This window comes from Nerophis lumbriciformis, linkage group LG11 (genome assembly GCF_033978685.3).
Source record: "Nerophis lumbriciformis linkage group LG11, RoL_Nlum_v2.1, whole genome shotgun sequence".
Classification (NCBI taxonomy): Eukaryota; Metazoa; Chordata; class Actinopteri; order Syngnathiformes; family Syngnathidae; genus Nerophis; species Nerophis lumbriciformis.
Window position 1 is genome coordinate 52,843,328 of NC_084558.2, and position 10,000 is coordinate 52,853,327.

At 27.1% G+C, this 10,000-nt stretch overlaps 1 protein-coding gene across 1 annotated transcript in view; it reads right to left on the reverse strand.

Annotated features, from left to right (window-relative positions):
• The window catches only part of cwc27 (CWC27 spliceosome associated cyclophilin), a 112,187-nt gene that overhangs the window by 2,989 nt on the left and 99,198 nt on the right, over positions 1 to 10,000 (reverse strand). Inside the window, exons 13-14 of the mRNA XM_061966342.1 lie at positions 9,555 to 9,664; positions 9,376 to 9,485 (exon numbers count right to left, since the gene is read on the reverse strand). Coding sequence (XP_061822326.1) covers positions 9,376 to 9,485; positions 9,555 to 9,664 — 220 coding nt within the window. The remainder of the gene's footprint in view (positions 1 to 9,375; positions 9,486 to 9,554; positions 9,665 to 10,000) is intronic.

Below are 10,000 nucleotides of genomic sequence, written 5' to 3' on the forward strand. Positions count from 1 at the left end.
AAGAGAGTCAATTAAATGTCTTTTATACATTTCATTTAAAAAAGAGTATCGTATTTTTCGGAGTATAAGTCGCACCGGCCGAAAATGCATAATAAAGAAGGAAAAAAACATGTATAAGTCACATTTTTGGGGGAAATGTATTTGATAAAAGCCAACAGCAAGAATAGACATTTGAAAGGCAATTTAAAATAAATAAAGAATAGTGAACAACAGGCTGAATAAGTGTACGTTATATGAGGCATAAATAACCAACTGGTATGTTAACGTAACATATTATGGTAAGAGTCATTCAAATAACTATAACATATAGAACATGCTATACGTTTACCAAACAATCTAATCGCTAAATCCCATGAAATCTTATACGTCTAGTCTCTTACGTGAATGACATCAATAATATTATTTGATATTTTACTCTAATGTGTTCATCATTTCACACATAAGTCGCTCCTGAGTATAAGTCGGCCAAACTATGAAAAAAACTGCGACTTATAGTCCGAAAAATACGGTACTGCAAAGTTAAAAATTGTCGAATAAAAAAATACAATTAAAAAAAGTAATAAAATGCATTTAAAAAGAATGCTGCACAGAGCTAAAAAATTGTCGATTGGAAAAAATAAAATTACCTTTTTTTTTTTTTTTAAATTAAATTCATTTAAAAAAAAGAGTGCTGTAGAGAGCTAAGAAAATGTCGATAAAAAAATACAATTAACAAATGTATAAAATTCATTTAAAAAGAATGCTGTAGAGAGCTAGAAATTGTCGATTAAAAAATACAACAAAAAAATAAAATTCATTAAAAAAAGAGTGCTGCAGAGCTAAGAAATTGTCGATTAAAAAACTACAATTAAAAAAATAATACAAGTAATTAAAAAAAGAGCTAAGAAATTGTCAATTACATTTATTTTATACATTTCATTAAAAAAAAGAGTGCTGCAAAGCTAAGAAATTGTCAATTAAAAAATACAATTAAAAAAGTAATACAATTCATTTAAAAAGAATGCTGGACAGAGCTAAAAAATCTTCGATTGGAAAAAATACAATTACCTTTTTTTTTTTAAATTAAATTCATTAAAAAAAAAAAGAGTGCTGTAGAGAGCTAAGAAATTGTCGATAAAAAAATACAATTAAAAAATGTATAAAATTCATTTAAAAAGAATGCTGTAGAGAGCTAAGAAATTGTCGATTAAAAAATACAATAAAAATAAATACAATTCATTAAAAAAAAGAGTGCTGCAGAGCTAAGAAATTGTCAATTAAAAATACAATTAAAAAAGTAATACAATTTATTTAAAAAGAATGCTGGACAGAGCCAAAAAATCTTCGATTGGAAAAAATACAATTACCTTTTTAAAAAAAATTTTTTAATTCATTTAAAAAAAAAGAGTGCTGTAGAGAGCTAAGAAATTGTCGATTAAAAAATACAATAAAAATAAATAAAATTAATTAAAAAAAGAGTGCTGCAGAGTTAAGAAATTGTTGATTGAAAAAATACAATGAAAAACATTTCTTAAATAAAAATTTTTTTAAAAAGAGTGCTGTAGAGAGCTAAGAAATTGTCGATTAAAAAATACAATTAAAAAAATTAATTAAATCAATTTAAAAAAAGAGTGCTGCAGAGCTAAGAAATTGTCGATTAAAAAACTACAAATAAAAAAATAATACAATTAATTAAAAAAAGAGCTAAGAAATTGTCAATTAAATTTATTTTATACATTTCATAAAAAAAAAAAGAGTGCTGCAAAGCTAAGAAATTGTCAATTTAAAAATACAATTAAAAAAGTAATACAATTCATTTAAAAAGAATGCTGGACAGAGCTAAAAAATCTTTGATTGGAAAAAATACAATTACCTTTTTTTTTTTAAATTAAATTCATTAAAAAAAAAAGAGTTCTGTAGAGAGCTAAGAAATTGTCGATAAAAAAATACAATTAAAAAATGTATAAAATTCATTTAAAAAGAATGCTGTAGAGAGCTAAGAAATTGTCGATTAAAAAATACAATAAAAATAAATACAATTCATTAAAAAAAAAGAGTGCTGCAGAGCTAAGAAATTGTCGATTAAAAAACTACAAATAAAAAAATAATACAATTAATTAAAAAAAGAGCTAAGAAATTGTCAATTAAATGTATTTTATACATTTAATTAAAACAAGAGTGCTGCAAAGCTAAGAAATTGTCAATTAAAAATACAATTAAAAAAGTAATACAATTTATTTAAAAAGAATGCTGGACAGAGCTAAAAAATCTTCGATTAGAAAAAATACAATTACCTTTTTAAATTTTTTTTTTAATTCATTTAAAAAAAAGAGTGCTGTAGAGAGCTAAGAAATTGTCGATTAAAAAATACAATAAAAATAAATAAAATTAATTAAAAAAAGAGTGCTGCAGAGTTAAGAAATTGTTGATTGAAAAAATACAATGAAAAACATTTCTTAAATAAAATTTTTTTTAAAAAGAGTGCTGTAGAGAGCTAAGAAATTGTCGATTAAAAAATACAATTAAAAAAATTAATTAAATCAATTTTAAAAAAAGAGTGCTGCAGAGCTAAGAAATTGCCGATTAAAAAACTACAAATAAAAAAATAATACAATTAATTAAAAAAAGAGCTAAGAAATTGTCAATTAAATTTATTTTACACATTTCATTAAAAAAAGAGTGCTGCAAAGCTAAGAAATTGTCAATTAAAAAATATAATTAAAAAAGTAATACAATTAATTTAAAAAGAATGCTGCACAGAGCTAAAAAATCTTCGATTGGAAAAAATACAATTACCTTTTTTTTTTAAATTAAATTCATTTAAAAAAAAAGAGTGCTGTAGAGAGCTAAGAAATTGTCGATAAAAAAATACAATTAAAAAATGTATAAAATTCATTTAAAAAGAATGCTGTAGAGAGCTAAGAAATTGTCGATTAAAAAATACAATAAAAATAAATAAAATTAATTTAAAAAAGAGTGCTGCAGAGTTAAGAAATTGTTGATTGAAAAAATACAATGAAAAACATTTCTTAAATAAAATTTTTTTTAAAAAGAGTGCTGTAGAGAGCTAAGAAATTGTCGATTAAAAAATACAATTAAAAAAATTAATTAAATCAATTTTAAAAAAAGAGTGCTGCAGAGCTAAGAAATTGCCGATTAAAAAACTACAAATAAAAAAATAATACAATTAATTAAAAAAAGAGCTAAGAAATTGTCAATTAAATTTATTTTACACATTTCATTAAAAAAAGAGTGCTGCAAAGCTAAGAAATTGTCAATTAAAAAATATAATTAAAAAAGTAATACAATTAATTTAAAAAGAATGCTGCACAGAGCTAAAAAATCTTCGATTGGAAAAAATACAATTACCTTTTTTTTTTAAATTAAATTCATTTAAAAAAAAAGAGTGCTGTAGAGAGCTAAGAAATTGTCGATAAAAAAATACAATTAAAAAATGTATAAAATTCATTTAAAAAGAATGCTGTAGAGAGCTAAGAAATTGTCGATTAAAAAATACAATAAAAATAAATAAAATTCATTAAAAAAAGAGTGCTGCAGAGCTAAGAAATTGTCGATTAAAAAACTACAAATAAAAAAATAATACAATTAATCAAAAAAAGAGCTAAGAAATTGTCAATTAAATTTATTTTACACATTTCATTAAAAAAAGAGTGCTGCAAAGCTAAGAAATTGTCAATTAAAAAATACAATTAAAAAAGTAATACAATTCATTTAAAAAGAATGCTGGACAGAGCTAAAAAATCTTCGATTGGAAAAAATACAATTACCTTTTTTTTTTTAAATTAAATTCATTAAAAAAAAAAAGAGTGCTGTAGAGAGCTAAGAAATTGTCGATAAAAAAATACAATTAAAAAATGTATAAAATTCATTTAAAAAGAATGCTGTAGAGAGCTAAGAAATTGTCGATTAAAAAATACAATAAAAATAAATACAATTCATTAAAAAAAAGAGTGCTGCAGAGCTAAGAAATTGTCGATTAAAAAACTACAAATAAAAAAATAATACAATTAATTAAAAAAAGAGCTAAGAAATTGTCAATTACATTTATTTTATACATTTCATTAAAAAAAAGAGTGCTGCAAAGCTAAGAAATTGTCAATTAAAAAATACAATTAAAAAAGTAATACAATTCATTTAAAAAGAATGCTGGACAGAGCTAAAAAATCTTCGATTGGAAAAAATATAATTACCTTTTTAAAAAAAAATTAAATTCATTTAAAAAAAAGAATGCTGTAGAGAGCTAAGGAATTGTCGATTAAAAAATACAATAAAAATAAATAAAATTCATTAAACAAAGAGTGCTGCAGAGTTAAGAAATTGTTGATTGAAAAAATACAATTAAAAACATTTCTTAAATATTTTTTTTTAAAAAGAGTGCTGTAGAGAGCTAAGAAATTGTCGATTAAAAAAATACAATTAAAAAAATTAATTAAATAAATTTTTAAAAAAGAGTGCTGTAGAGAGCTAAGAAATTGTCGATTAAAAAACTACAAATAAAAAAATAATACAATTAATTAAAAAAAGAGCTAAGAAATTGTCAATTAAATTTATTTTATACATTTCATTAAAAAAGAGAGTGCTGCAAAGCTAAGAAATTGTCAATTTAAAAATATAATTAAAAAAGTAATACAATTAATTTAAAAAGAATGCTGCACAGAGCTAAAAAATCTTCGATTGGAAAAAATACAATTACCTTTTTTTTTTAAATTAAATTCATTTAAAAAAAAAGAGTGCTGTAGAGAGCTAAGAAATTGTCGATAAAAAAATACAATTAAAAAATGTATAAAATTCATTTAAAAAGAATGCTGTAGAGAGCTAAGAAATTGTCGATTAAAAAATACAATAAAAATAAATAAAATTCATTAGAAAAAGAGTGCTGCAGAGCTAAGAAATTGTCGATTAAAAAACTACAAATAAAAAAATAATACAATTAATCAAAAAAAGAGCTAAGAAATTGTCAATTAAATTTATTTTACACATTTCATTAAAAAAAGAGTGCTGCAAAGCTAATAAATTGTCAATTAAAAAATACAATTAAAAAAGTAATACAATTCATTTAAAAAGAATGCTGCACAGAGCTAAAAAATCTTCGATTGGAAAAAATACAATTAACTTTTTTTTTTAAATTAAATTCATTTAAAAAAAAGAGTGCTGTAGAGAGCTAAGAAATTGTCGATAAAAAAATACAATAAAAAATGTATAAAATTCATTTAAAAAGAATGCTGTAGAGAGCTAAGAAATTTTTGATTAAAAAAATTATAAAATTCATTTAAAACAAATGCTGCAGAGCTAAGAAATTGTCGATTGAAAAAAATACAAATAAAAAAATTAATTAAATTAATTAAAAAAAAGTGCTGTAGAGAGCTAAGAAATTGTCGATAAAAAAAAAATACAATAAAACAATTTATAAAATTCATTTAAAAAAAGAGTGCTGCAGAGCTAAGAAATTGACGATTGGAAAAATATAATAAAAAGATTAATTAAATTAATTTTTTTAAAAGAGTGCTGTAGAGAGCTAAGAAATTGTCGATAAAAAAATACAATAAAGCAATAGTAAAATTCATTTTTAAAAAGTGCTGCGGCGAGCTAAGAAATTGTCGTTTAAAAAAAATACCATTAAAAAAATGTATTCAATTAATTTTTTAAAAAGTGCTGCAGAGAGCTAAGAAATCGTCTTCTGTATCGCAGCGACGCGACGCTACAGAAGCTGTTAGTGTGAGCGTTTCCTGGCTGGGAGGGGGCGGAGCTAAAGCGGAGTGTGTCAGTGGGGGATGTTGGAGCGCAGACAGATGGAATAGTTTACCTCCTCTGGCCCAGACTTGACTTCCAGTGTCTGAGCGGTTGTAACCCACATTCTGCTCCTGGAGTGGCACACGCTTCCCACTGGTGTTTTTCTAGGCCCCCCCCCCCCCACTCACACACACTCCTGGAGACTAATGGCAACAGCAGATTGTGTTATTCCACATCACACACATGCTATTCATTTCTAACTGGACTCGCCGCTGCTGAAAAACAGACGAGGAGAGCGTTCCGACCGTTTCATGGCGCGTACGTACTGGACTCGGACACGCCCTTTAGCCCCGCCCTAAGTAACCACCCTCGCTCGGAACAAACCGCTATCGATAAAGCCAGATCAATATATATCGCCATTGACACATCGTCAGTAGCCAGGAAAAAAATGCAATCGCTAAAAACATCAGATCATTTTTTTTTTCTTACTTCTTCGTCGTCGGGAGTAAACAGGAAGTAGGAAGTAAGGTTGGTTTGCACGAACAAAGACACAGGAAGTGATCAGTGGGCGTGACACACTAACAGCCAATCAGGTGACAGTATCAACCACCACGTTTGGTGGCGCCGTCTTGTTGTCAGCGAGAATAGGAAGTAACAATGAGGTAAGAAATTGTCGATAACAAAATACAATTTAAAAATAGTAAAATTCCTTTAAAAAAGATTGCTAAGAAAATGTCGATAAAAAAAAATACAATTATATTTTTTTTTATAAAATTCATTTTAAAAAGATTGCCGCAGAGAGCTTAGAAATTGTCGATTAAAAAAATACAATTCAAAAAATTATTAAAATACATTTAAAAAAAAGAGTGCTGCAGAGAGCTAGGAAATTGTTGATTAAAAAAAATACAATTCAAAAAATTATTAAAATACATTTTAAAAAAGAGTGCTGCAGAGAGCTCGGAAATTGTTGATTAAAAAAAATACAATAAATTTTTTTATACAATTCATTAAAAAAAGAGTGCTGCAGAGCTAACAAATTGTTGATTTTAAAAATTACAATTAAAAAAATGAATACAATTAATTTAAGGGTGCTGCAGAGCTAAGAAATCATTGATTAAAAAAACACACATTTTTTTTATAAAATTCATGAAAAAAATAATGATGCAGAGAGCCAAGAAATTGTCGATTAAAAAAATACAATTAAAAAATGTATTAAATTAATTTTAAAAAAAGAGTGCTGCAGAGCTAAGAAATCGTTGATTAATAAAATACAATACAAAAATGTATAAAATTCATTAAAAAATAGTGCTGCAGAGAGCTAAGAAATTGTCGATAACAAAATACAATTTAAAAATAGTAAAATTCCTTTAAAAAAGATTGCTAAGAAAATGTCGATAAAAAAAAATACAATTATATTTTTTTTTTATAAAATTCATTTTAAAAAGATTGCTGCAGAGAGCTTAGAAATTGTCGATTAAAAAAAATACAATTCAAAAAATTATTAAAATACATTTTAAAAAAGAGTGCTGCAGAGAGCTCGGAAATTGTTGATTAAAAAAAATACAATACATTTTTTTATACAATTCATTAAAAAAAGAGTGCTGCAGAGCTAACAAATTGTTGATTTTAAAAATTACAATTAAAACAATGAATACAATTAATTTAAGGGTGCTGCAGAGCTAAGAAATCATTGATTAAAAAAACACAATTAATTTCTTTTATAAAATTCATGAAAAAAATAGTGATGCAGAGCTAAGAAATTGTCGATTAAAAAAATACAATTAAAAAATGTATTAAATTAATTTTAAAAAAGAGTGCTGCAGAGCTAAGAAATCGTTGATTAATAAAATTCAATACAAAAATGTATAAAATTCATTAAAAAATAGCGCTGCAGAGAGCTAAGAAATTGTCGATTAAAAAAATACAATTACATTTTTTTGTAAAATTAATTTAAAAAAAAAGAGTGATGCAGAGAGCTGAGAAACTGTCAATTCAAAATACAATTAAAACAATTAATACAGTTCATTTAAAAAAAGAGTGTTGCAGAGAGTATTATTTCCAACCTTTTTAAAATGAGGTGGCCCTCGGGCCTTGAATTTGACACCTGTGCTTTATGTTGACGTTTTCACACTTTGCACTATTTGCCTACACTTTATTAAGCTTTATGAGCTTATTGTTCAGCGTTCAATGTGATTTTACTGTTTTGTTTACGTTGTTTTCCATGCTTGTGTTGACATTTCCTTTCTGCCTTGACAGCTGAGGGATTCTAATCACAGGAAGTTACATTTCAAATATTATTCTCTTGCTCCTTATTTTCAATTAGGCATAAAAAATGTCAATAATTATCAATATCGACCGATATTTTAATAATATTCAAACAATTACTGCATAACAAAAACTACTTTCCATAGTTAAATAAGAATAACAAGGCAAAATAATGTTACACAGACGTTATTTCCTGCCACTAAACCTGCAGAAAATACTTCTTCTCAGGTTTCTCTATGTTTACATTTTCACACTTTGCACTATTTTCTTACACTTTACTAAGCTTTTTTTTTTTTTTTTTTTTTTTTACGAATCCCTAATTTTAGAAGCTTATTGTTAAATGTTTAATGTGATTTGACTATTTTGTTGACATTGTTTTCCATGTTTGTGTTGACATTTCCTTTCTGCCTTGACAGCTGAGGGATTATAATGACAGGAAGTTACATTTCAAATATTATTCTCTTGCTCCTTATTTTCAATTAGTCATAAAAAATGTCAATAATTATCAATATCGACCAATATTTTAATAATATTCAAACAATTACTGCATAACAAAAACTACTTTCCATAGTTAAATAAGAATAACAAGGCAAAATAATGTTACACAGACGTTATTTCCTGCCACTAAACCTGCAGAAAATACTTCTTCTCAGGTTTCTCTATGTTTACATTTTCACACTTTGCACTATTTTCTTACACTTTACTAAGCATTTTTTTTTTTTTTTACAAATCCCTAATTTTAGGAGCTTATTGTTAAATGTTTAATGTGATTTGACTATTTTGTTTACGTTGTTTTCCATGCTTGTGTTGACATTTCCTTTCTGCCTTGACAGCTGAGGGATTCTAATCACAGGAAGTTACATTTCAAATATTATTCTCTTGCTCCTTATTTTCAATTAGGCATAAAAAATGTCAATAATTATCAATATCGACCGATATTTTAATAATATTCAAACAATTACTGCATAACAAAAATTCCTTTCCGTAGTTAAATAAGAATAACAAGGCAAAATAATGTTACACAGACGTTATTTCCTGCCACTAAACCTGCAGAAAATACTTCTTCTCAGGTTTCTCTGTTTACATTTTCACACTTTTCACTATTTTCTTACACTTTACTAAGCATTTTTTTTTTTTTTTTTTTACAAATCCCTAATTTTAGGAGCTTATTGTTAAATGTTTAATGTGATTTGACTATTTTGTTTATGTTGTTTTCCATGCTTGTGTTGACATTTCCTTTCTGCCTTGACAGCTGTGTCCTGCTACTTATTCTCCATGAGTCACAAAAACATCAATGATTATCGATATCGACCGATTTCAAACACTGATATGGTGATACATTTCTGTGAGAGGTTCACCAGCAGTCGGACTTTCACTCACCATCCTTTGTCGTCGTCCTCGGCCAACTGGTCCTGGTCCTCCTCCTCCTCGGGAGCGTCGCTGATGGCCGAGGACAGCTTGGACTTGAAGCGGTTGAGCAGATCCATGGTCTGGCCAGGAAACAAGCAGTTAGTTCACCAGGAGGATACATAAACACCAGTCCCACTTAGCAACTTTACCTGCTCTTCTCTGCCCGAGCCTTTCTTCTTCTTGCCCTTCCTCATCTCCTCGTACTTCCTCCTCTCCTCCAGGTACTCGGCCACCGCCTCGCTGGTGGGCTTTTCCACCTCTGGAGGAAACGGTAGCTACGTTATGACGAGCCAGGGGGTCGAACCATACTTAAACATCCGGCGCATTAAGACAAGAGTGATACCGTGTACCTCCGTGTGTGTGTGTGTGTGTGTGTGTGTGTCGCTTTAAGACAAAAAAACATGAGAGCGATACAACTGATGTGTCGTTTGAGTGTGAAGAAGCGCCTATTTGGACTCATGAGTGACAGCTCGTACTGAAAGACCTCAGAAGGTGACGTGCTGCGTTTGACATCGGTTTTACTCTTCGGTATACAGGTAAAAGCCAGTAAATTAGAATATTTTGAAAAACTTGATTTATTTCAGTAATTGCATTC